A 27,896-nucleotide genomic window follows, 5' to 3' on the forward strand; every position below is an offset into this window, starting at 1 on the left:
GCATGTCTATCCTCATCCATTCTTTTGCATTCAGGTCAGAAGACGCCATTCCAAACAAAGCTTGGTTAAGCTGTGAGTGAAAAGTTACCTTTGGCAATGCAGTATTATTAGAGTACACTCGTCTAAGAACTTCTCATCCTAAAGGAGTCAATATTTTCCAAAATACTGACTGTAGTGCAGCCTTGAAGCTGATGGAATTCTGAAGAGAACTCTACAGTGATATAGTAATAGAGAATGTTAAAAGACAATGATATGAGTCTGCTGAGTGTACTCGGTAAGTTGTATGGGATTTTGGTGACTGAGAGGATGGAGACATGAGCATCATATTGGGAAGAAATAATGTGGTTTCAAGAGAGGTTGTGTAGATCAGGTGTACACTCTGAAGAAATCTGTGTGAAAAATACTTACATAAAAGGAAAGATTTGTACATGACATTTAAGAATCTAGGGAAAGCACACGTGGAGGGCGTTAAAAATTTACGGCATGGAAGTAAAGCTACTTGATGTAGTGAGGAGCTTAAACCAAGAGAATAAGGGATTTGTGTGTGCAGGAAGAGAGGATGGAGAGTGGATCTGTGGTATGTATGTGATGTAACAATGGCTGTTTAAACTGTTTATAGATGTGATAATGAAGGAGGTGAATGAACGGTTTTTGAGAGGGGCAAGACGGCAGACAGTCGGGAGTGAGAAGTGCCTGGGAGGTCAGTCACTTTCTCCACTGATAACAAGGCACTGGTGGCAGACTTACGTGAGGAATTGCAGAATCTGGGGTTTGAATAGGGGAGTGTGTGGATAAAGCTAAGAGTAATTTTCAGTAAAAGGAAGATGATTAGATGAAAAACCTCGAAGAAGTAGAGTGTTATTGATACCCAGGAGTGGACGTGGCAGAGTGAAATCTTGGGAGCTGAAGTGAGCCATAAGGTGGGTGAGGAGGAAATAGTTCTGGGCACATTGAGGAATATATGTGGAAAGATGGGTCAATCTCTGTAAGGGAAGAGATGGGTATGTATGATGGTACAGTAGTCCTCATGAGGCTAGGGCCCTTGATGACAAAGTATGAAAGAGGATGAATGTGTTATAAATGAAAATACATGAAAAGTTTGAGGACACTACATGGTGTGAAGAGGAAGCTGAGGTGAGCCACAGGGTGGATGAGGGGGCATAGGTCTTGGACACAGTGAGGAATGTGTCTTAAGGGCAAAATAAGGTGTACTGGATGGTATAGTAGCCCTGTCAGTGCTGTATGGATGGGGGGTGTGGGCCTTACACAAAAATGTAAAGGATAGGGTGAATGAGTAGGAAATGAAAAGTCTGAAGACAATATGTGTAGGGAAAGTTGATCGAATAAGAACTGATAAGGTAAAGAAAGGTGTGGTAGTAAGAGAAGTATGTATGAGAGAACTCAATACTTGTGCTGAAATAGGTTGGACATATGAAAAGGATGAGTGAGGAAAGAATGATTAAGAAGATATACATATCAGAAACAGAAGGAACTGGGAAAAGGAAGAAACTAAGGAGGAAGAAGAATGATGGAGTGATAGATGCCCTGAAGGTTCAAAGCCTGAATGTGCCTGAGGTTGCAAGTCATGTAAGGGATAGAGGGAACTGGAGCGATGCTGTACACTGGAGGTGATATGCTGTCAATGGACTTCATAGGGCATATGAAACAGTTGTGAGAAACTATGGAAAGGTCTGTGGGGCCTGATTAATGATAGGGGGCTCTGGTTTTGATGCATAATATATGACAACTAGAGAGTGGATGAGAACAAATGAGGTAAAATCTTTGTCTATTCCTCTTACTACATGGCAAATGCAGAAAATGGTGAACATTTAGTGTTATTCATTATACTTAACAGCTGTTTTTCACTCCATCCTTCTACTTCCAATTTTGTCTCCTGCTTCTCCTTGCTCCCTCCACCTCTGACACATATATTCTCTTTGTCAATCTTTCCTCACTCATTCTCTCCATATGACCCAACCATTTCAACACACCCTCTTCTGCTCCCTCAACCACACTCTTTTTATTTCCACACATCTCTCTCATCCTTTCATTACTTACTCGATCAAACCACCTCACACCACATATAGTCCTCAAACACTTCATTTCCAACACCTCCACCCCCCTCCATACAACCCTATCTATAGCCCATGCCTCACAACCATATAACATTGTTGGAACTACCATTCCTTCAAACATACCCATTTTTACTCTGCAAGATAATGCTCTCTCCTTCCACACATTCTTTATTACTCCCAGAACCTTCACCCCCTCCCCACCCTGTGACTCACTTCCACTTCTATGGTTCCATCCACTGCTAAGTCCACTCTCAGATATCTGAAACACTTCACTTACTCCATTTTTTTCTCCATTCAAACTTACATCCCGATTAACTTGTCCCTAAACCCTACTGAACATAATAACCTTGCTTTTACCACATTTACTCTCAACTTTCTCCTTTCACACACTTTTCCAAACTCAGTAACCGATTTCAGCAGTTTCTTACGTGAATCAGCCACTAGAGCTGTATCATTAGTGAAAAACAAATGACTGGTGATTGGAAATACCTGGTTTAAAAAGAGATATACATAAGTGTACCTGTGTGAGTATGAGATGGTCAAATGGCATTACTGGATTACGTGTTAATTGATAGGTGTGTAAATGAGAGACTTTTGAATATCAATGTGCTGAGGGTGGCAGGTGGAGAGTTGTCTGATCACTATCTTCTGTAGGTGAAGATTTGTAGAAATTTTCAAAAAAGAAGTGAGAATGTTGGGGAGAAGAGAGTGGTGAGAGTAAGTTAGCTTGGAAAAGAGACTTGTGTGACAAAGTACCAGGAGATTGAGTGTACAATGGCAAAAGATGAGAGCAAATGATGAGAGGGGAATGGGTGAGGAATGGGATATATTAGAGAAGCAGTGCAAAAGAAGCATAGGGCATGATAAAGGTGGGAGGAGGGCACATTAAAAAGGGAGTGAGTGGTGGGATGAAGAAGTAAAGTTGTTAGTGAAAGAGAGAGGCATTTGGACGATACAAGGAAGGAGTGCAAATGACTGGGAGATGTTAAAAAAGAAAGTGGCATGAGGTCAAGAGGAAGGTGCAAGGGTTGAAAAAGAGGGCAAATGAGAGTTGGGGTGAAAGAGTCTCGTTAAACTTTTGGGAGAATATAAAGATGTTTTGGAAGGAAGTAAATAATGCACATAAGACATCGGAAAAAGGGGCAAGGGGGGAAGTAATAACAGCAGTGATGAAGTGAGGAGATGGGGTGAGTATTTTGAAGGCTTGTTGAATGTGTTTGTTGACAGAATGGCAGATGCAGGGTGTTTTGGTTGGGGTGGCGCGTGAAGTGAGAGGGTCAGGGAGAATGGTTTCGTTAAGAGAGAAGAGGTCGTGAAAACTTTGCGGAAGATGATGGTATTTCAGTAGAATTTATCAAGAAAGGGGATGACTGGCTGTTGACTGGTTGGTGAGGATATTCAATGTATGTATGGATTATAGTGATGTGCCTGAGCGTTCAAACTACAGAGGCATAAGTTTGCTGAGTATTCCTTTGAAACTGTATGGGATGGTATTGATTGAGAGGGTGAAGGCATTTCCAGAGCATCAGATTGGGCAAGAGCAGTGTGGTTTCAAAAGTGGTAGAGGATATGTGGATCAGGTGTTTGCCTTGAAGGATATGTGTGAAAAATACCGAGAAAAACAAGGTGGATTTGTATGCAGCATTTATGGATCTGGAGAAGGTATATGATAGGGTTGATAGAGATGCTTTGTGGAAGGTCATAAGAGTATATGGTTTGGGAGGTAAGCTGCTAAAAGCAGTGAGAAGTTTTTACCAAGGATGTAAGGCATGTGTATGAGTAGGAAGAGAGAGTGAGTGGTTCCTAGTGAAGGTCGGTCTGCAGCAGGGGTGTGTGATGTCCCTATGGTTGTTTATTTTTCTATGGATGGGGTGGTTAGGGAGGTAAATGCATGAGTTTTGGAGAAAGGAGCGAGTATACAGTTTGTTGGGGATGAGAGGGCCTGGGAAGTCAGCTGTTGTTGTAAGAAACTGCAGAAGTTGGTGACTGAGTTTGGAAAAATGAGTGAAAGAAGAAAGTTGAGAGTAAATGTGAATAAGAGCATGGTCCTTATGTTCACTATTGTTGAGGGACATGGCATAGGTTATAGATAGGGCTGTGCAGAGGAGGGTGGCTGTGTTGGAAATGATATGGTGTGGAGGAGGGTGGATGTGTTGGAAATGAGATATTTGAGGACAATATGTGGTGTGAGGTGGTTTGATCGAGTAAGTAATGTAAGGGTAATAAAAAGTGTGTGGTTGAGAGGGCAGAAGAGGCTGTGTTGAAATGGCTGACAAAGAGGATATATATATATGTCAGAGGATATATATGTTAAAGGTGGAGGGAAGGAGAAGTGGGAGACCAAATTGGAGGTGGAAGGATGGAGCGAAAAAGATTTTGAGCTATTGGGGCCTAAACATACAGGAGGGTGAAAGGCGTGCAAGGAACAGAGTGACTTGGAACAATGTGGTATAACGGGATCGATGTGCTGTCAATGGATTAAATCAGGGCATGTGAAGCGTCTGGGGTAAACCATGGAAAGTTTTGTGGGGTCTGGATGTGGAAAGGGAGAGGTGGTTTCGGTGCATTACACTTGACAGCTAGACTGAGTATGAACGAATGTGGCATTTTTTCTTCTCTTTTCCTAGCACTACCTCACACGTGTGGTGGCGGGGTGATGACAGGAATGGATGAAGGCAGCAAGTACGAATATGTACATGTGTATATATGTATATGTATGTATACGTTGAAATGTATAAATATGTATGTGTGCGTGTGTGGGCGTTTATGTATATCCACGTTTATGTGGGTGGGTTGGGCCATTCTTTCGTCTGTTTCCTTGCACTACCTCGCTAACACGGGAGACAGCAACAAAGTATAATAAATAAATAATTTTTTTTTTTTTTTTTTTTTTTTTTTTTTATACTTTGTCGCTGTCTCCCGCGTTTGCGAGGTAGCGCAAGGAAACAGACGAAAGAAATGGCCCAACCCCCCCCCCCATACACATGTACATACACACGTCCACACACGCAAATATACATACCTACACAGCTTTCCATGGTTTACCCCAGACGCTTCACATGCCTTGATTCACTCCACTGACAGCACGTCAACCCCTGTATACCACATCGCTCCAATTCACTCTATTCCTTGCCCTCCTTACACCCTCCTGCATGTTCAGGCCCCGATCACACAAAATCTTTTTCACTCCATCTTTCCACCTCCAATTTGGTCTCCCTCTTCTCCTCGTTCCCTCCACCTCCGACACATATATCCTCTTGGTCAATCTTTCCTCACTCATTCTCTCCATGTGCCCAAACCATTTCAAAACACCCTCTTCTGCTCTCTCAACCACGCTCTTTTTATTTCCACACATCTCTCTTACCCTTACGTTACTTACTTGATCAAACCACCTCACACCACACATTGTCCTCAAACATCTCATTTCCAGCACATCCATCCTCCTACGCACAACTCTATCCATAGCCCACGCCTCGCAACCATACAACATTGTTGGAACTACTATTCCTTCAAACATACCCATTTTTTGCCTTCCGGGATAAGTTTCTCGGACTTTCCACACATTTTTCAAGGCTCCCAAAATTTTCGCCCCCTTCCCCCACCCTATGATCCACTTCCGCTTCATGGTTCCATCCGCTGACAGATCCACTCCCAATATCTAAAACACTTCACTTACTCCATTTTTTTCTCCATTCAAACTTACATCCCGATTAACTTGTCCCTAAACCCTACTGAACATAATAACCTTGCTTTTACCACATTTACTCTCAACTTTCTCCTTTCACACACTTTTCCAAACTCAGTAACCGATTTCAGCAGTTTCTTACGTGAATCAGCCACTAGAGCTGTATCATTAGTGAAAAACAAATGACTGGTGATTGGAATACCTGGTTTAAAAAGAGATATACATAAGTGTACCTGTGTGAGTATGAGAGATGGTCAAATGGCATTACTGGATTACGTGTTAATTGATAGGTGTGGTAAATGAGAGACTTTTGAATATCAATGTGCTGAGGGTGGCAGGTGGAGAGTTGTCTGATCACTATCTTCTGTAGGTGAAGATTTGTAGAAATTTTCAAAAAAGAAGTGAGAATGTTGGGGAGAAGAGAGTGGTGAGAGTAAGTTAGCTTGGAAAAGAGACTTGTGTGACAAAGTACCAGGAGATTGAGTGTACAATGGCAAAAGAGAGAGCAAATGATGAGAGGGGAATGTTGAGGAATGGGATATATTAGAGAAGCAGTGCAAAAGAAGCATAGGGCATGATAAAGGTGGGAGGAGGGCACATTAAAAAGGGAGTGAGTGGTGGGATGAAGAAGTAAAGTTGTTAGTGAAAGAGAGAGGCATTTTGGACGATACAAGGAAGGAGTGCAAATGACTGGGAGATGTTAAAAAAGAAAGTTGGCATGAGGTCAAGAGGAAGGTGCAAGGGTTGAAAAAGAGGGCAAATGAGAGTTGGGGTGAAAGAGTCTCGTTAAAACTTTTGGGGATAAAAAAAAAAAAAAAGATATATATCTTTTATGTATTCCTGGTTGTTTTTCCTGAGAGGCAGTGTCAAGAACATATGAAGTATGGCTTCATTTGCACTCATCCACTCTCTATGTGTCTTGTATAATGTACTAAAATCAGAGCCCATCATTCATAGCCTAGCCCCACACACTATTCCACATTTTACCTTGACTGCTTCAATCGACCTGGTTCAGCCCAATAACAACACACTGACCTCGGGTTCCGAAATTACATACAGAAATAACATTCCATCAGCACAAATGATGGAATACTTTGTAAATTATTACCTCCAAAATCCACAAAAAGAGTACACCTTAGCATCTTGGGTGCAAGACTTCAATATCTTGCCTGCTATAATCAGAAACAGCATGATATGAACAAAAGAGAATTTCTAGAATGCCCTGGACAAGTAACTATAAAGTGTAACACATCAGCCAGATTGTAGGGGTTATGTGGGCCTACAGGCTGTGGTCTCCAACAACTTGGTTGACCAATGACCCAACCCAACAGCCTGGGATTAGCCTATATTGTGAGGGTAGAGGACCCACAGAGACTTCACCTGACATTCATAACTAATCAATTCCTTCTGTCCCAGGTATGCCTCTCACCCTTCTGAATGTCTAGGCCCCAATAACCCAAAGCCTCTTTCACTCCATCCCTACACCATCTTAGTCTCCCCCATCCCCTTGTTCCCTCCACTTCTGATGCAGATGCTGTAAGTCAGTCAGTCTTTGCTCATCCTCTCCATATGTCTGAGTAATTCAGCACAACCTGGTTGGCTCTCTTAATCAGACTGGGCTCACTACAACACCTCTCTCACATTGTCACTCCTTACAAATAAATCTGCCTTACATCACACGTAATCCTTAGGCATAAACATATATACATTTTATTATGAATAATATCAGATAAGCTTTCAACCCTTTCATTATTGCAGATGTACTGGGGTTCCTTGTTTAACGTGTTCCCATTCTATACGAGTTCAATTTTATGTAACTCATGAAATCCTATAACATGATAGCAACAAGGTGATGTTCCTTATCTCTACCTCCAGACTTAACACAATACTAATTGAGATACACTTTAAAATCTTCCCCCAATCCATTTCTCTAATTAACACATACAACACAAATATATCACTGATACATGAGTCGCTTAAAAATTTGGAATTACTGTAATATACACAAACAATTTGTTCTGACTCACTGCACCCAAACTGCCACATGCACAATGTTGCCCGATTTTCTCCTATAATTTGTAATGAAACTCATAAAACTGATGTACAACCTATGAAAAAAATTTTCATAGCATCATTTAGTATTGTATTCTTACTGATTGTATAGTACTGTATCTTTATTGATGCTTATGTAACCCACACGGTTTTCCATGTCATAAAATCAAGAGATTAATAATCAAGTATTTCCTACTGTAATCCTATGATAAAATGCTCAAATTCTAAATGATATATAACTGCAAACACATAAGTATTTGCACTGTGTTTGTGTGTCCATGCATCTGGACCTAATAAAAACAAACAACTGACTCTTTAGTTCCTCGACACTTTTCTCCCATCTGTTGGAGCTCGATTTAAGCAAGACATTCTTTCTATATAAAACTGTAATATTATCCTACTAACATGACTAAGAAGCATTCAACATCTAGTAGTTGTGCTAGCTACATATAAAAATATATAAAAACCAATCCTAACATAAAACTGGATGTTTGATGTGATACGATTGTGATTTAACTCCTGTTGATATCAGTGTTTTATTTTGCCATATGATGTAAAATGCTTTATTTTGCCATAATGATAAGTCTTTTATGTATCTCAGTAACATAGAGAATAGCATGTGAGAATATGTGTCCAGAAATATTCCCTAAGAACTTATCACCTGTTTATAACATAAGTCTTTGGTTCAGTTCTCTTTATCTACCTACAGCCCTGATGCCTGTTTGCTTCAGAAACTCCCTCAAGGGGAGTGGCTTCAGCAAAACACCCTTCATAACTTGAGAACTACAGTGCTGCTTCTTAGCCTTCAGTACCTCACCCATATCAAGCCACTGGAAAGGGCAACTTCAATGCAGAGTTTTCAGAGGCTCCCACCTAATGTTCCAACTTCTACCTATTGTGTCAACATAATATTCCAAACTACAACTACTACTACAACTGCTCCTGTCTAATGTTTCTACGTACTACTTCTGTCCATTGCTCTTTCCATTTTGCCTAAGGCAGGGCGAGCGCAAAGCACTCAGCACAGGAAAATCTAGATTTATGAAGAATGAGCTGTGCGACTGGAGAGAATTTATGTTTTTTGGAAAGCATTCCAGTAATCCATATGTGAATGAGGCAGAAAGAAAAAAGCAATTACCTAGGTCAGAGTAGTGCAACTTGACAACCAATGAAGCACTAGCTTAGCCATCACTAACCCTCCTGATACTTATGAGGGTAGTACCAGTAATAACCCTCACTGACTACCTACCTTTAGTTAAGTTGGGTCTAAAGTAATTTCACTTAAAAATATCTTATTTTGGGAACACAAACTCATATGCTAAACAAGAAGCCCTAAAACATAATCCTACTGGGGTGTATGGGGAATATATATATATATATATATATATATATATATATATATATATATATATATATATATATATATATATTATTTATTATTTATTATACTTTGTCGCTGTCTCCCGCGTTTGCGAGGTAGCGCAAGGAAACAGACGAAAGAAATGGCCCAACCCCCCCATACACATGTATATACATACGTCCACACACGCAAATATACATACCTACACAGCCTTCCATGGTCCACCCCAGACGCTTCACATGCCCTGATTCAATCCACTGACAGCACGTCAACCCCGGTATACCACATCGCTCCAATTCACTCTATTCCTTGCCCTCCTTTCACCCTCCTGCATGTTCAGGCCCCGATCCCACAAAATCTTTTTCACTCCATCTTTCCACCTCCAATTTGGTCTCCCTCTTCTCCTCGTTCCCTCCACCTCCGACACATATATCCTCTTGGTCAATCTTTCCTCACTCATTCTCTCCATGTGCCCAAACCACTTCAAAACACCCTCTTCTGCTCTCTCAACCACGCTCTTTTTATTTCCACACATCTCTCTTACCCTTACGTTACTCACTCGATCAAACCACCTCACACCACACATTGTCCTCAAACATCTCATTTCCAGCACATCCATCCTCCTGCGCACAACTCTATCCATAGCCCACGCCTCACAACCATACAACATTGTTGGAACCACTATTCCTTCAAACATACCCATTTTTGCTTTCCGAGATAATGTTCTCGACTTCCACAAATTCTTCAAGGCCCCCAGAATTTTCGCCCCCTCCCCCACCCTATGATCCACTTCCGCTTCCATGGTTCCATCCGCTGCCAGATCCACAGGTTTTACCCCCAAGTCTGAATGGAGTTGTACTTTCTAGCAGCATGTATTGATTACTCACATCTCCCCTACAACTCTAACTACTTTGCAGAAAACTCAAGTTCCTTAGATAACCATACACCACCATCATATTAAGAAGAGGCACTCTCTCTCCCCTAACGGGCCTAACCCTGCAGTGTTGCTGGGTACATCTTGGCTATAGATGGTGGTGTAGGGCCAACATTTAATTGCTTCGGATTGCACCAAGGTTTAAATGTCTATGACATACTGAGTTCATGTGGTCATAGTTATCAAAATATGTACATCTTTTGAACATTTCAATTTCTGCTATTTTCAATGGCCCTGGGGAAACATCAATTTTTCTTCCGTTTCATACAAAAAGGGCTAGCAGATAAATGCTCTCAAACTACATAAAAAGGTGGACAAAAATCTTTCCGTGAAATATTTTAGCGTAATGTGTAACCGTCAGACAGACAGATAACAAGAAACAAGTATTATGAAGGAGGTTGGGGGATGTCCCAAAGAGGTAAAATCAAAATAAAAAAGAATGAGTCCAAGGTGGTATTTTGGTGGTTGTCTAAAGAAAGTCACAAGACAGAAAATTTACAAAAGTTAAGCTGACAACATCAAAACAGCTTTCAAATTAGGATGTACGAACATTCCATTCCTCGATTCTAGTAAAGATGCTTTTCACTTCTAACACATAATACTACTATTCTGTGGCATAACTTGGTTAATGAGCTGAATAAAAGTACTGGAATTATGCTGTAATGAATTACAGTACTCCAATTTCATAATAAAAGAGTAGGGGGTGTATTTGAACTGCTTCACAGTTATTTGATTTCTAACATTTTGGAATCAAATAACTTCTGCCAGTCATGAAGATTCGACAAGGTGTTCACCTTTTGGGACACTCCCCGCCCCCCACTAAAGTTAATACTAACCTTGTTGTACCGGTACAATGAAACACTAACCGGCTCTGAGTTGTTCTTAACTTTCCGCTCACGCTTCACCCTTCCTGTCGGATTTGGCGGTTCAACCTCCTTCTGTCTTTCCTTCCGGGCCTAGCATTAGAAAATGCATACAATTAATTCTCTTATAAAATTCTAGAACAATGATTCTAGAACCATGTTACAAGATATTTATGGAAAGGTCTTTCTTCCTGTACATATTTTTAAGGAAAGGCAAGTAATTGTATGAAAGGCGAAAGAAACATTCTTTCCAATTTCTCTTAAAAAGGTGTAATGATAAAAAATACATGATAAAAAAATACAATAATAAAGTAGTAGTAATACTAATAACAATAATAATAATAATAATAATAATAATAATAATAATAATAATAATAATATCCCGATAGATAAGGATGAAGGAATAATTCCTGTCTCCTACAAGAGATGATTTTTCCTCAAAGGCGTAGTTTTTTGTTCCGAATGCGACCTCACCAAGGCTGGAAATGGAGAATGCTTTCTCCAAGCATTTCTCACACAAAAACTTTGTGTCAGCTAGTCCACCCATGCCCTTAACCTTAAATGAAGCCACCATCCTCTCTGACACCAGACATAAACTGGATGAGCCAAAAGTCACTCCGCACCCACAATATAAAAAATAAAATTGCCTCATTCTTAGTATCATTGTTACAATAAATGGCCTACATGACTTTTGACACATACAGTGCCGACCTCCCCTCCTTCCATACACAATGTCACTTCTTTGACTGCAAGTGTGTCTGGATGCTGACAAGTGTTAATATGAAAATGGTTTTGTTGCTTGAGACCTGGGTGTTTTTGGTGGAACAGGTGTTATGTGGTAAAGACCAATATACAGATGAAGCAAAAAGTTTGCTGAAAAGTATCCCAACACTCCTATACCATATTGCAATGCAGTGTGGCGGTCAGTTGCCAAGTTTTGTAAAACTGGACCAATTGTGGACATGCTGAGATCAAGCAGGCTGGCATTGATAAGAGAGAACACTGTAAACAAGACAAGACATGTAGATGCATGTCTACATGCACATGGGTACCATTTCCAACATTTGCTGTACCTTAGGTAGTAAATATGGGAAGAGGATTTGTGTTACTGTACAGAGACTCTGAACATACTGTCAACTGTGGGTACACAATGACTTCTGGTGGGGTGAGGGATACACGAGAAAGGGTGGTAAGTGGTGGGATGACAGAATCAATCCACAAGTGAAAGAGAAGAGATGTGAATTGATGGGACCATAAGGGAAGGAATATGAGTGATTTGGACGTTTACGTGAGAAGTGGCAGGACATCATGAGGAAGGTGTCTGAGCTGAAAAAGCGAGCAAATGAGAGATGGGGTGAGTGTATCAGCAAACTTCAGAGCATGTTTTGGATGGAGGTGATCAGTGTAGGGAGAAAAAGAGAACAAATGGAAACTTTACTGAGGGATGCATATGGGGAAGTGGTAAGAGGCAATGATAGGGGGAAAAGTAGGAGTGAGTATTCCTAAGGACTATAGTATGTATGAGATGCTACTGTGGTGGATGTAGGGTGCTTGGGACAAAACAGTATGGGAAGCAAACTATGGGGAATGGTTCTGTGAATAGAGATGGGTTGAAGAAAGCTTGTACAAGATGATGAGTGGCAAAGTGGCAGGAATGGATGGGACTACAAAGATGCTTCTAAAGAAAGGGGAATGACAGTACTGATTGGTTATTCAAGCTTTTCACTGTACGTATGACCCAAGAAGAGGTGCCTAAGCACTAGCAGAATACATACAGAGTGCCATTATATACAGAAATAAGGGAAAAAGTGAATGCTTGAATCAATGAGGTACAAGTCTATTGACAATATATCCACATACATCTATAAGCAATATTTCAAAAGCACTTCAGTTATTTCCATGGGTAATACTGATGAAAAAGAGAAAATTTACCTTTCTCATTTGATTATCATATTCCAAGGAATCATAAAAGTTTGGCTTTTCTCGTTTAACTCGCTCACTACGTCTCTTGCCCTCAGGAGCTGGTGACCCCAATTCCCCCTTCCCCACAGAGGATGTCATGGCCATCATTCCACTAACAGAACTGGATGTAGCAACACCACGACTAGGTTTCATATCTTTGTGTGTGCTGTCTTCTAACTCCTCTACTTCAGAAGCGTTGGATGTAGTTGATCTTCGCCTTTCTTCAAAGAACTGGTGACCACAGTGACAGTGTTTTGTAGCCACAGGTACCTAAAAAGAAGGAATGTTAATGGATAATGGCCCCAGTGACACTATTTTCAATCTCAGAATGTTCAGTCTGAAAACTTGTCTTTTCTGGATATCTGGGGAATATGGCTTAGTATATGAATAACCTCGACAACATGGCTCAACAATTAAAAATTTATATGCATTTGTATAACTTAAGGTCAGTCTTCCCTATCATCTGTAAATGAGAAGCAATTGAACTAATGTAATGCTGTAATAGCCAAAAAAAACACACTCAGATGCTGACATCTATAAAACCAAATTAACCCATTCATTGTCGCCAAAGAAGCTGGATATCTAATTGGCTGTGTTGATGTATTTTTCAATTTAAGAAAAAAATAAGTGTCTATACAGGTTATACCTCTCTAATCTGGCACTCTGTGGTCCAGCATCTCTATCAACCCTATCACATGCCTTCTCCAGATCCATAAAAGCTACTTACAAATCCATCTGTTTTTCTATGTATTTCTAACATAAATCTTTCAAAGCAAACACCTGATCCACACTTCCTTTACCACTTCTGAAACCACACTACTCTTCCCCAATCTGATGCTCTGTACATGCATTCACCCTCTTAATCAATACCCTCCCATATAATTTCCCAGCAATACTCAACAAACTTACACCTCTGTAGTTTGAACACTCACCTTTATCCCCTTTGCCTTTGTACAATATATATATATATATTTTTTAATAATTCATCGCTGTCTCCCACGTTAGAAAGGTATGGCAAGGAAAAAGACGAAAGAATGGCCTAACCCACCCACATACACACGCTTGTGCATACATGCCCACACACACACGTCTATACCTATACATTTCAGCATATACATACACGTACATATTCATACTTGCTTCCTTCATCCATTCCCGTCGCCACCCTGCCACACATGAAATGACAACCCCCTACCCCTGCACATGCACTAAATGGTGCAAGGAAAGACAACAGAAGTCACGTTCACACTCGATCTCTTGCTGTCATGGTTAATGCACAGAAACCACAGCTCCTTTTCCAAATCCAGGCCCCACAAAACTTTCCATGGTTTACCCCAGACGAAAGAATGGCCCAACCCACCCACATACACATGTATATACATACACGTCCACACATGCATATAGAAATACCTATACATTTCAACGTATACATATACATTCATAGTCAGTTGTTTTTCGCTGATGATACAGCGCTGGTGGCTGATTCATGTGAGAAACTGCAGAAGCTGGTGACTGAGTTTGGTAAAGTGTGTGAAAGAAGAAAGTTGACAGTAAACGTGAATAAGAGCAAGGTTATTAGGTACAGTAGGATTGAGGGTCAAGTCAACTGGGAGGCAAGTTTGATTGGAGAAAAACTGAAGGAAGTGAAGTGTTTTAGATATCTGGGAGTGGATTTGGCAGCGGATGGAATCATGGAAGCGGAAGTGGATCATAGGGTGGGGGAGGGGGTGAAAATTCTGGGAGCCTTGAAGAACGTGTGGAAGTCGAGAACATTATCTCAGAAAGAAAAAATGGGTATGTTGAAAGGAATAGTGGTTCCAACAATGTTGTATGGTTGCGAGGCGTGGGCTATGGATAGAGTTGTCGGGAGGAGGGTGGATGTGCTGGAAATGAGATGTTTGAGGACAATATGTGGTGTGAGGTGGTTTGATCGAGTAAGTAATAATAGGGTAAGAGAGATGTGTGGTAATAAAAGAGTGTGGTTGAGAGAGCAGAAGAGGGTGTTTTGAAATGGTTTGGTCACATGGAAAGAATGAGTGAGGAAAGATTGACCAAGAGGATATATGTGTCAGAGGTGGAGGGAACAAGGAGAAGTGGGAGACCAAATTGGAGGTGGAAAGATGGAGTGAAAAAGATTTTGAGTGATCGGGGCCAGAACATGCAGGAGGGTGAAAGGCATACAAGGAATAGAGTGAAATGGAACGATGTGGTATACTGGGGTTGACGTGCTGCCAATGGATTGAACCAGGGCATGTGAAGCATCTGGGGTAAACCATGGAAAGTTCTGTGGGGCCTGGATGTGGAAAGGGAGCTGTGGTTTCAGTGCATTATTACATGACAGCTAGGGACTGAGTGTGAATGAATGGGGCCTTTGTTGTCTTTTCCTAGCGCTACCTCGCACACATGAGGGCGAAGGGGGTTGTTATTCCAAGTGTGGCGAGGTGGCGATGGGAATGAATAAAGGCAAACAGTATGAATTATGTACATGTGTATATATGTATATGTCTGTAAGTGTATATATATGTATACATTGAGATGTATAGGTATGTATATATGTGTGTGTGGACATATCTGTATATACATGTGTATGTGGGTGGGTTGGGCCAATCTTTCGTCTGTTTCCTTGCGCTACCTCATTAACGCGGGAGACTGCGACAAAGCAAAATCATAAAAATAATGATAATATATATATATATATATATATATATATATATATATATATATATATATATATATATATATATATATATATGTACACAATTCATACTTGCTGCCTTTATTCATTCCTGTCGCCACCCCGCCACATATGAAATGACAACACCCTCTCCCCACATGCGCGTGAAGTAGCGCTAGGAAAAGACAACAAAAGCCATATTCGTTCACATTCAGTCTCTAGCTGTCATGTATAACGCACCAAACCACAGCTCACTTTCCACTTCCAGGCCCCACAAAACGTTCCATGGTTTACCCCAGTCGCCTCACATACCCTGGTTCAATCCATTGACAGCATGTCGACCACAGTATACCACATCGTTCCAATTAACTCTATTCCTTGCACGCCTTTCACCCTCCTGCATGTTCAAGCCCCGATCGCTCAAAATCTTTTTCACTCCATCTTTCCACCTCCAATTTGGTTTCCCACTTCTCATCGTTCCCTCCACCTTGGACACATATATCCTCTTTGTCAATCTTTCCTCTTATTCTCTCCATGTGACCAAATCATTTCAATACACCCTTATCTGCTCTCTCAACCACACTCTTTTTATTACCACACATATATTCTTCAAAGCAAACACCTGATCCACACATCCTCTACCACTTCTGAAACCACACTGCTCTTCCCCAATCTGATGCTCTGTACATGCCTTCACCCTCTCAATCAATACCCTCCTACATAATTTCCCAGCAATACTCAACAAACTTATATCTCTATAATTTAAGCACTCGCCTTTATCCCCTTTGCCTTTGTACAATGGCACTATGCATGCATTCCACCGATCGTCAGGCACCTCAACATGTCATACATATATTAAATATCCTTACCAACCAGTGAACAACACAGTCACCCCCTTTTTTTAACAAATTCCACTGCAATACCATCTAAACGTGCTGCCTTGCCCGCTTTCATCTTCCACAAGCTTTTACTACCTCTTCTGTTTGCCAAATGAATCTCCCTAACCCTCTCACTTCGCACACCACCTCGACCAAAACACCCTATATCTGCCACTATCATCTAACGCATTCAACAAACTTTCAGAATACTCACTCCATCTTCTCACATCACCACTACTTATCACCTCCCCATTAACCCCCTTCACCGATGTTCCCATTTGCTCTTGTCTTACGCAAATTATTTACCTCCTTCCAAAACATCTTTTTATTCTCCCTAAAATTTAATGATACTCTCTCACCCCAACTTTCATTTGCCCTCTTTTTCACCTCTTGCACCTTTCTTTTGACCTGCCTCTTTCTTTTATACATCTCCCAGTCATTTGCACTATCTCCCTACAAAACTCATCCAAAAGCTTCTCTCTTCTCTTTCACTAATAATCTTACTTCTTCATCCCTCCACTCACTACCCTTTTTAATCTGCCCACCTCCCAAGCCTCTCATGCCACAAGTATCTTTTGCACAAGCCATCACCGCTTCCCTAAATACATCCCATTCTTCCCCTACTCCCCTTATGTCCTTTGCTCTCACCTTTTTCCATTCTGCACTCAGTCTCTCCTGGTACTTCCTAACACAAATCTCCTTCCCAAGCTCACTTACTCTCACCACTCTCTTCACCCCAACATTCTCTCTTCTTTTCTGAAAACCTCTATAAATCTTCACCTTCGCCTCCACATGATAATGATCAGACATCCTTCCAGTTGCACCTCTCAGCATATTAACATCCATAAGTCTCTCTTTTGTGTGCCTATCAATTAACACGTAATCCAATAACGCTCTCTGGTCATCTCTCCTACTTGCATACATATTATCATGTATAGCTCTCTTTTTAAACCAAGCATTCCAAATCACCAGTCCTTTTTCAGCACATAAATCTACAAGCTCTTCACCATTTCCATTTACAACACTGATCACCCCATGTACACCAATTATTCCCTCAACTGCCACATTACTCACCTTTGCATTCAAATCATCCATCACTATAACCCGGTCTCGTGCATCAAAACTACTAACACACTCACTCAGCTGCTCCCAAACACTTGCCTCTCATGGTCTTTCTTCTCATGCCCAGGTGCATATGCACCAACAATCACCCATCTCTCTCCATCCACTTTCAGTTTTACCCATATCAATCAAGAGTTTACTTTCTTACACTCCATCACATACTCCCACCACTCCTGTTTCAGGAGTAGTGCTACTCCTTCCCTTGTTCTTGTCCTCTCACCAACCTCTGACTTTACTCCGAAAACGTTCCCAAACCACTCTTCCCCTTTACCCTTGAGCTTTGTTTCACTTAGAGCCAAAACATCCAGGTTCCTTTCCTCAAACATACTACCTATCTCTTCTTTTTTCTCATCTTGGTTATATCCACACACATTTAGACACCCCAATCTGAGCCTTCGAGGAAGATGAGCACTTCCTCCGTGACTCCTTCTTCTGTTTCCCTTTTAGAAAGTTAAAATACAAGGAGGGGAGGGTTTCCAGCCCCCCGCTCCCGTCCTCTTTAGTCGCCTCCTACGACACGTGGGAAATGTGTGGGAAGTATTCTTTCTCCCCTATCCCCTACGTTTATATGGAGTAAAAAAGATTTTGAGCAACTGGGGCCTGAACATACAGGAGGGTGAAAGGCGTGCAAGGAATAGAGAGAATTGGGACGATGTGCTATACTAGGGTCGATGTGCTGTCAATGGATTGAACCAGGGCATGTGAAGTGTCTGGGGTAAACTATGGAAAGTTTTGTGGGGCCTGGATGTGGAAAGGGAGCTGTGGTTTCGGTGCATTACACATCCACAACTAGAGACTGAGTGTGAACAAATGTGACCTTTGTTGTCTTTTCCTAGTGCTACCTTGCATGCACACTGGGGGAAAGGGGGTGCCATTTCATGTGTGGCGGGGTACTGTAACATGCCTTCGCCCTCTCAATCACTATTCTCCCATACAACTTACCAGGTACACTCAACAAACTTATAACTCAGCAACTCAAACTACATCTTTGTTCCATGTGCTTAATGGCATTATATAGTATCTGCCAATCCTCTGGCTCCTCATCTTTATCCATACATACAATAAGAATCCTGGCAAATCAATAAACAAGTCACCATTTTCTTAAGAAATTCAACTGCAATACCAACCATTCCAGCTGTTTTGTCACATTTTGAGTTATGCTACGCTTTCACCATTACTTCTGTCCTCACCAACCACTTACCATACTCTTACTTGGCATCTCTCCCAACAGAAGAGACCCAAATCTGCTACAGTATCATCAAAGACATTCAACAATTCTAAAACAAACTTGTTCCACCTGTTCACCTCACCTCTTACTGCTTCTCCATCTGCACCCTTCACTGATGTTCATATTCGTTCTCTTGTTTATGTCACACTATCAACCTAATTCTAGGGAATTTTCTTGTTTCCCTTGAAGTTTGACAATACTCACTCACAAAACTCTCATTTGCCCTCTCTTTCAGCATCTGAAGTGCATGATATTCAAGCATGATAGAAAAGAATCTATACTCTTTCCAGAATATGTGAAAGGAAACGTTCACCATTAAAAGGGTTTACTTTTGTCAGTAATGATAGTCACTGATAAAAATGAATATACAAATCATGATTTAATGTATGACACACTGTTCATGAGATGGGATTACGAGGACACTGAAAATTCATGTTCAGGATAAAGCTTTGACACCGGTTATGTTGAAATGGTATTCCTTTCATGCTAAACTTGGTTAGCCTCCTTTCTGTCATCTGGAGTTTACATGACCATCATTAAGCTATTAATGAGATCAGCACAATGAAAGATGTTAGGACTGGTTTTCAGGACCCTGAAGTGTTTTTGTTGTTTGGGGTTTTTCCCCCTCACATTTAAGCATCCTTGTTTTTAAGGGAGATTAATGAAAAATTACCAAGGTCTGGTATGATGAAATTGTAGGACCTTGCATTTTCTTTAACAACAACATGTAGAGTGTCAATCAGCTCCACCACAGACTGTAATGAACCCTATAATACTTCTACAAAGATATTTGCAAGAGACAAGCAATGCCTTTAGACAGACATTTACACACTGAGTTTTGCGCCTTAATTTCAAGGCAATGCATCTGAGCCTGGGAGGTAGATGAGGAGGCAGAACATGATAATTTTTCCCCACAGCCAGTTATCTTCCAGCCATGCTAACAAGAGCACATTTTCATTGAGTTTTCTCAGGGAAAAAACGAAGTGGCTTTTGGGCCAGATTCAGAGTACCAAACAGATGATCCTGAATTATCTGACAATGATGATTTGTCTTTGGATTACATGAAGAGTAATTCTATGCACAATGACTCTTTCAGTATCAAAAGTTTACCAAGATGTGGCAGGTTTTCAAGCAAAAGTGGAGATAGCGTTGCCTGTGTCAATCTGACTTTGACAACAGTTCATATTACTGGTGGCTGGAAACTTCACAAACCTTCAGTTTTCCTATCAACAAAAAATGAAACACCTATATTGCAGCAAGAAAAGATTTATTACATAAAACTTAATGATAATCGGTTATCAATATCTAGGAGTATGTAAATAAACAGTATAACATACATAGTGGCAACTCGACACTTAAGAATTACTCTTGCACATTTTAGTGCACTGTGATGAAATGACTTCAAAACTTATTCACATCATTACAATAAAAGTAAAGGATGAAATATACTTCTGAAGTGATATTTTTCATTGTTATTTGGATATCTTCAAAATTGTATGGTTAAACAAATTTTTAAAACAATTTCAAAAACAAAAATTTTGAGGGATGGAAGGGATAACTTACTGAAAAGTTACAGGGTTAATCCTTCATACACAGGATCATTAAACCAGGGTCGAAGTACTTTACAAACTAAAAATTATGCTCCTCTCTAGAACATATTTCCTAATTTCTCAACCACAATTTCATTCCTTCAATTATCTATTTGGCAAACAGCGTCAATGAAAACTATCCTTAGGGAATCGTTTTGGATTACATCCTTCTTTTACCCTGGTTTTTGTAAGTGTGGCTACTCCTGTAGCAGCATGGCCAACTAATGATTTAATCCATAGATACAGCCAGATTACAGTGAACAAATAATTGATAAATCTATTTGTAGTTGTGTCATCATAACTCAATGACAGTTGTATCAACGATTTTCAGTGAACTTTTATTTGTAAGTCTATGTATAAACTGAAGAAGAATAAAAGTAATCAAACATGCTATAATCACTCAATTATAATCTTAGTAATAATATGAATTGGCTGAGGTCAGTAATGATAATAAGCTGAAAAATACACATAATCATATCACAACCATACCACAACATATGAAATATCAAGACTATATAAACATCCTCAAAAGTAATGGAGGGATGAGGAATAAGGTGGAGTCTGTACCAATATAAAAAGATACAGATGAATCAGAACAATATATAAAAAAAACAATATATAAACAAGAAAGTACCTTTACCTGGGGGAGGCATATTACTATGCAGTATAGTGCTTATAACTATCACAGGAATTTGCTTCCAATACCAATTTATCATTTCTCCCTATATAAGTTGAGGCCTACCAGTATATCACTTTTTCCTTAGTTGTCTTATCATTCTCATATAATGTTCTTTCAGTTCATTAAGGAGTGTTATATTTTACTATTTTGGTATTTAAGGTAAATTTCAGTGCTTAGGAAGAACTGCCAAGAGCTCCAGGGTGAAATAATCATTTTTGTCTTTGGCTATTATTCCATTTTTTTTTATATCAAACTTTCTTTTACCAGCTCATTTGAACACAACTTAAGTAATCTGGAAGGCATAAACTGTGCTACTATGGTATATTTCTGTGTATACTGACAGCTATAATACATATTAGGGTTTTGTCTTACAGTTCACTGGAATGTCCCCATCTTGAAAACTGTGTTCAGTTTTGGTCATTTATCTATAAAAATGTGTGGCGAGGTGGCGATGGGAACAAATAAAGGCAGACTATGAATTATGTACATGTGTATATATGTATATGTCTGTGTGTGTATATATATGTGTACATTGAGATGTATAGGTATGTATATTTGCGTGTGTGGACGTGTATGTATATACATGTGCATGTGGGCGGGTTGGGCCATTCTTTCGTCTGTTTCCTTGCGCTACCTTGCTAACGCGGGAGACAGAGACAAAGCAAAATAATAATAATAATAATCTATAAAAAGACATGGACAGAATGGAGAAAGTACAGTGATGTGCAACCAAGAAGATTCAAATGCTGAAAAAACTCATACAAGAGACAAATGGGTGACAAATCATGCTAGAGACGGTTGGGTGACAACTCATACAAGAGATGGCTGGGTTACAAATCATATAAGAGACGGCTGGGTGACAAATCATAAGAATATGGATAAAGGTGTTCAAATCTATCAAAGGCTCTGGTAATCTAGACCTAAGAAGGTCTTGTGGTAATCATTTCACATCGAATGAGTTATAGTTCTCACAAGATTTGTTTACATAAGGAATAATCTAAAGTACATGAAAGCAGCACTAGAGATATATTCCAGAAGAGAGTTGCCAAACATCGTACTTCAAGTCCACCACTAACATAATTTATGCCTCTTCCTCTAAATAATAATAAAGGTTGTATGCATTTCCCCTTATATCATCTGGTTTCAGGGTCTTGCTAAACTACAGTAATCTCTTAAATTTCTGATCACTTCCACCACTACAAAAAGCCTCAAAAGAACACAGTGGACTGCTTCTGTGTGAATTCCTTTGTATTCCAAAACAATAACCAATATTCCACAGTTAGCTTTCTGTTGCCCCTTATAATGGCACTCTAACTTATCAATTTAACATGTGTTAAACACCTGGACCACCACACACTAGTTATAATGTATAACATCACCGCAGAACTACACATCACATGGACTAATTATAATTTACAAAGTACTACCACAGCCATATCAGGTATAACATGGGCATCCATACAGTTATAAGGTATCACATGAAGTATAACAGCATGCTGTGAAGTAGGCATTATATGAGCAGCCACATACTAATCATATGTCACATGAAGTACTGCAACAGCAACAGAACAGGGCATCACATGTTGTACATGCGTCTTATGAAGCGCGTCTCCCTAAACAACGAAATCCACTGAATGAATTTATCATTGCATATAATAATACCACAATAAATGTCATATGAAAAAATAGACACAACTTCAGCAGCAATGGAGACGTGGAACAAAAGAATTCATATATGAGGTATCAATGGTAGACTGGTTTTGTGCTAATATAAAAAGTGCTGCTGGGCAAGTTCACATCAACTGTGTAATGTTTAACTCTGACAGAATTATATGCTTCTGAGATGTTGGTTATTTCTCCCTTGGTAATCTTAGGCCTGTATCACTTATTTCTTGGTTGCTTTTCTTTTTTTCTTATATGATGTTCTTTCATCTAATAAAAGATATTTGATTTCACTTAAAAAACACCCACTTTGTAGAAAGATCAGGATGCAAAGGAATTCATTATTGAGGTGGAGATTATGAAATAAATTCATTATACACCCACAAAAAAGCACTAAACTGTTAATATAAACAAATCACAAGCTGACAGGGCCTCTCCTACAGTATCACAGATGCATTTACAATAAGCGGTGTATTTCACCAATCTTGCCCAAATCCTCCTGGATTTTGATTTTCTTTTTGGGATAACAAAAGCAGTATAAATACTGCAGTGGCAGGCATCACCTGGTCAGCCTTATGCAACGAGATCGTTATACGTATCACATGAAATACTACTGCAGCAGCAGGCATCACACGGGCATCCACATACTAGTTACATGTCAAATGAAGTACTACCACAGTAATGGCATGTAACACAAACTAATTACTGGCATGTGTATCATATGAAATACTACCACTGCCACAGCATGCATCAAATGAACAGCCATATGCTAGCAATACGTATTACATGAAGTACTACCGCTTCAATGAAGGTCTCGCATAATCAAGGTACATACTAATCATGTGTCACATAAGTACTATTGTAGCAGTAGCAGGCACACAGTTGACCAAACCATTGACCCCTACTGATACTTCTGCCAAACGGACAGCTTATCATGCACGTCTGGTTAGGTTAGGATAATTTGGTAGTGTTAAATTTGGTTAGGTTAATTTGGTAGTGTTAAATTTGGGTTAGGTAAGGTTTCATTTATTTACCTTATGTTAGGTAAGGTTTGGTTTGATCTGATTAGGCAAGATTTGGTTAGGTTATGCTTATTCAGGTAAGGTGTAGTTAAATTAGGTAAAGTTTGTTTAATCAGGTAAAGTTACCTAGGCAAAGTATAGTTGGATTAAGTTTCCTGGTTTCCCTTAATGTTTGGGTATGAGCTGATGCTAAGGACCAAAGTGATTGGGATGTTTGCTAAGTCTGAGGTTGTACTTTCTGTGACACAGCCATTGTATGAATTTGAGTGTATTTTGGCAAAATAAATACGGATGCCCAAGTGATACCTGTTACTGCCACAGTAATGCTTCTTGAGACACAAAGTATGTGGCTATCCATGTGATGCTGGATACCAGACACTTTAGCAAGGCATCACATGTGCACTACATGCTAGCCGTGTCACATGAAGTAAAACCAGAACAGAAGCACACATCACATAAGCAGCTATATACCAGCTGTGCCACATGAAGTACAATGACAACGGTAACAGGCATCGCATAGATAGTCACATGCTAGTTAGCTATGTATCATATCAAGTATAGTCACAAGCTAGTTAGCTATGTATCATATCAAGTACTGCACCAGGAGCAAGCACCACTCTCACATTCTCGCTGTAACATGAAATACAGCTGCAGCAGGCATCCAACGGACATATTATCTACGTATCACATGAAAAATTACTGCAGCAGCAACAACCAGCATCACATGGGTAGCTACATACGACTGTGCATCACATGAGGTACTACTGCAGCGGTAGCAAGCATCACATGGACGAGTCACATAACTAGTCAGTTACGCATCACATGACGCATTCTGGCAGTAGTATCACGTATCTTGTGGCCAGCTACCTACTACTACCACTAGCTGCATCACATGCAATTCCTACCACGGTAGAGGGTGACGTCACATGGTTATCTATGTGTCGCATGAGGTAGTACTGTAGTAACCAGTTATCACAGAGGCAGCCACACACCAGGTGTCACATGACGTACCACCACACCCGCTGGGATCACATGGCCAGCCACATACTAGTTATGCAATCACATGAAGCACTACTACTACCACCACAGCAGCAGTAGCAGGTATGGCAGGGTAAGCCAGCCACACCATCGACACTTCTCATATATTTTCCATCCAACCGAGACAAATCATACATGGCAACAATGTCAAAGCCAACCTTTTCCACAGTTATACAAATCTCGTGAATATATATATTATATAGCAGTGTGTTTTGCGTTTACTTGCGTGTGTGGAGCCTAGTTTAGCCGTGTGTACTAGCAGGTCCAGCACCAGTGGCGTCCATAAGACAATGACCAAGGAAGTGGCCGACGCACTCACGAAAATAAGGCGCCAAAACTAGCGCCACACACCCCACCACGAACCAATTCAGAAAATGACACCAACATATCAGCACCGAACGATCTGCAATCTGCAATTGAGCTGGCAACAAGCTATAATGGCTCTTAAAGGCCAAGTCTCACCTGTTTCTTACACTCTGGACACTTCTTATTCACTGCTTTGCTGACACCTTTTGGAGGCATGACGGAATAACATCCACAATTTTCAGAATTTTATTTTCGTATTGCAGGCTTGCCCACACCCCTATCCCCTTGTCAAGTAGATGCAAATGAGGAACAGGGAATCATGGGGATATCGTGTATGAAGATGGTAATTATGCGTAACAAAGACTTGCAACTCTCCACCTCGCAATACTCCATGATCAACCCAACCATTGTTTACAGATTGTCCGATTCTAATATCTTGCAACAAATTGATTTTATCAAAACTTATTTTTACATTTATTTCCAAATATTCGGCCAACCATTCCAACAAAACCATCCATACTTATCATTCATATTTTTATATGTTTTGTATTATTGTTGTTTATTATAAGTAAGTAATATGCATATGATTAAAAACACGACATCCGAACATAGTCTGATTGAATTATGAATTATTTTCAATTCATGTGGAGCAATAAATTCCCATATGCCTCAGGAAGTCTTCATGGGGCTTTATTTTTCATTTGGAGACTCACCTACTAAAATATTAATCCTGCAATATATCAAGGCAGGTTTGGTGTAAAATATATGAACCAAAATGAAATGTATAGATTTAGGATTCCAACTGTCCACTGTTGTGCGTATTCGAGTTCGTGTCATCAATTCTACGTTAATTCGCGATTTTCTGTTTATTGGTTTTAATATCGTAGCCTTTTCAAGTCGATTATTAAAAGAGAGATAACTATGGTATTTACTTGTGAATCAATCATAAGATAGAAGATTACTATTATACCGGAAATATTAAATATGAGAATCGCTTAGTCTGGCGTCTGGATGTTTGCATGTGCCAGGCCACGCGCCACCATCTGCTCCCTTCAAAATATTCCCACGGCGCATACTACCCTACAAACCATATATATATATATATATATATATATATATATATATATATATATATATATATATATATATATATATATACATATTATGAGGTCACCTCTTCTATGGTCCCTCCTGTTGTGGAAACTTATATAGGAGGAAATCAAAGACTAAGTCTATGGCTGCTAATTTCCCACTCTCCTACACTCCTACACTATGGTCAGCTCTTTAACATAAGTTTTCGGTCTTTATGAAATTATTTTGTATCTAACTCAACTGTATCTTTGTGGTCTCTTATTAACCATGGTTACCTGGAATATATTACGGGGACCACATGAATGCCACTGTGCTGTATACTGAAAATAAGTAATTATATTTCATATGCTACCTACGGTGAAAATGAAATGTATATTTCGTCAAATAAACTCAATTATCAAAAAAGATTCGTACTTCAATTTTTCCCGATTCACGCGTTTTAGTGTTATTTATAAACACCTCTCATTTACGCCTCTAGAATTTGCCTGCCTTTTATCTCATCGCTTATTTTGCTGTCTACTACCGGGAGTGCACCTCATACATACATGCTATGCATATATCTACACTCGTCCATTACCATCTGAATGAGAGTGTGTGATGGATCATAATTACTGACCTGATGTTTGGTTCAGCGATGTTAGTGTGACCTACTCCGTGGACTCCCAGGGGTCGCTCCCACCTCCACACGCCACACCAACCTCTGGTCAACACAGGGACGCTCCCACCTCCACACGCCACACCAACCTCTGGTCAACGCAGGGTCGCTCCCACCTCCACACGCCACACCAGCCTCTGGTCAACACAGGGTCGCTCCCACCTCCACACGCCACACCAACCTGTGGTCAACACAGGGTCGCTCCTGCCTCTACACGCCACACCAGCCGCTTGTCAACACAGGGTCGCTCCTACCTCCACACGCCACACCAGCCTCTGGTCAACACAGGGTCGCTCCCACCTCCACACGCCACACCCTGGGGATAGGGGAGAAAGAATACTTCCCACGCATTCCTCACGTGTCGTGGAAGGCGACTAAAGGGGACGGGAGCGGGGGGCCAGAAACCCTCCCTTCCTTGTATTTTAACTTTCTAAAAGGGGAAACAGAAGAAGGAGTCACGCGGGGAGTGCTCATCCTCCTCGAAGGCTCAGATTGGGGTGTCTAAATGTGTGTGGATGTAACCAAGATGAGAAAAAAGGAGAGATAGGTAGTATGTTTGAGGAAAGGAACCTGGATGTTTTGGCTCTGAGTGAAACGAAGCTCAAGGCTAAAGGGGAAGAGTGGTTTGGGAATGTCTTGGGAGTAAGGTCAGGGGTTAGTGAGAGGACAAGAGCAAGGGAAGGAGTAGCACTACTCCTGAAACAGGAGTGGTGGGAGTATGTGATAGAGTGTAAGAAAGTAAACTCTAGATTGATATGGGTAAAACTGAAAGTTGATGGAGAGAGATGGGTGATTATTGGTGAATATGCACCTGGGCATGAGAAGAAAGATCATGAGAGGCAAGTGTTTTGGGAGCAGCTGAATGAGTGTGTTAGTGGTTTTGATGCACAAGACCGGGTTATAGTGATGAGTGATTTGAATGCAAATGTGAGTAATGTGGCAGTTAAGGGAATAATTGGTATACATGGGGTGTTCAGTGTTGTAAATGGAAATGGTGAAGAGCTTGTAGATTTATGTCCT

The 27,896-nt window shown here is 40.3% G+C and overlaps 1 protein-coding gene across 5 annotated transcripts in view; it reads right to left on the reverse strand.

Moving 5' to 3' along the window:
- LOC139746985 (uncharacterized) overlaps window positions 1–26,076 on the reverse strand; it is a 45,738-nt gene extending 19,662 nt beyond the window's left edge. The window contains exons 1-3 of one of the 5 annotated variants that reach the window (XM_071658685.1): window positions 25,286–26,074; window positions 12,902–13,201; window positions 10,943–11,062 (exon numbers count right to left, since the gene is read on the reverse strand). In XM_071658685.1, coding sequence (XP_071514786.1) covers window positions 10,943–11,062; window positions 12,902–13,201; window positions 25,286–25,345 — 480 coding nt within the window. In that variant the 5' untranslated portion in view covers window positions 25,346–26,074. Of the gene's footprint in view, window positions 1–10,942; window positions 11,063–12,901; window positions 13,202–24,690; window positions 24,977–25,285 lie in introns of those variants that run through there. The other 4 variants (XM_071658686.1, XM_071658689.1, XM_071658688.1 and 1 more) reach the window with 4 other exon arrangements.
- Window positions 26,077–27,896: the final 1,820 nt, after the last annotated feature.

Source organism: Panulirus ornatus, chromosome 67 (assembly GCF_036320965.1).
Source record: "Panulirus ornatus isolate Po-2019 chromosome 67, ASM3632096v1, whole genome shotgun sequence".
In the NCBI taxonomy this organism is placed as follows: domain Eukaryota; kingdom Metazoa; phylum Arthropoda; class Malacostraca; order Decapoda; family Palinuridae; genus Panulirus; species Panulirus ornatus.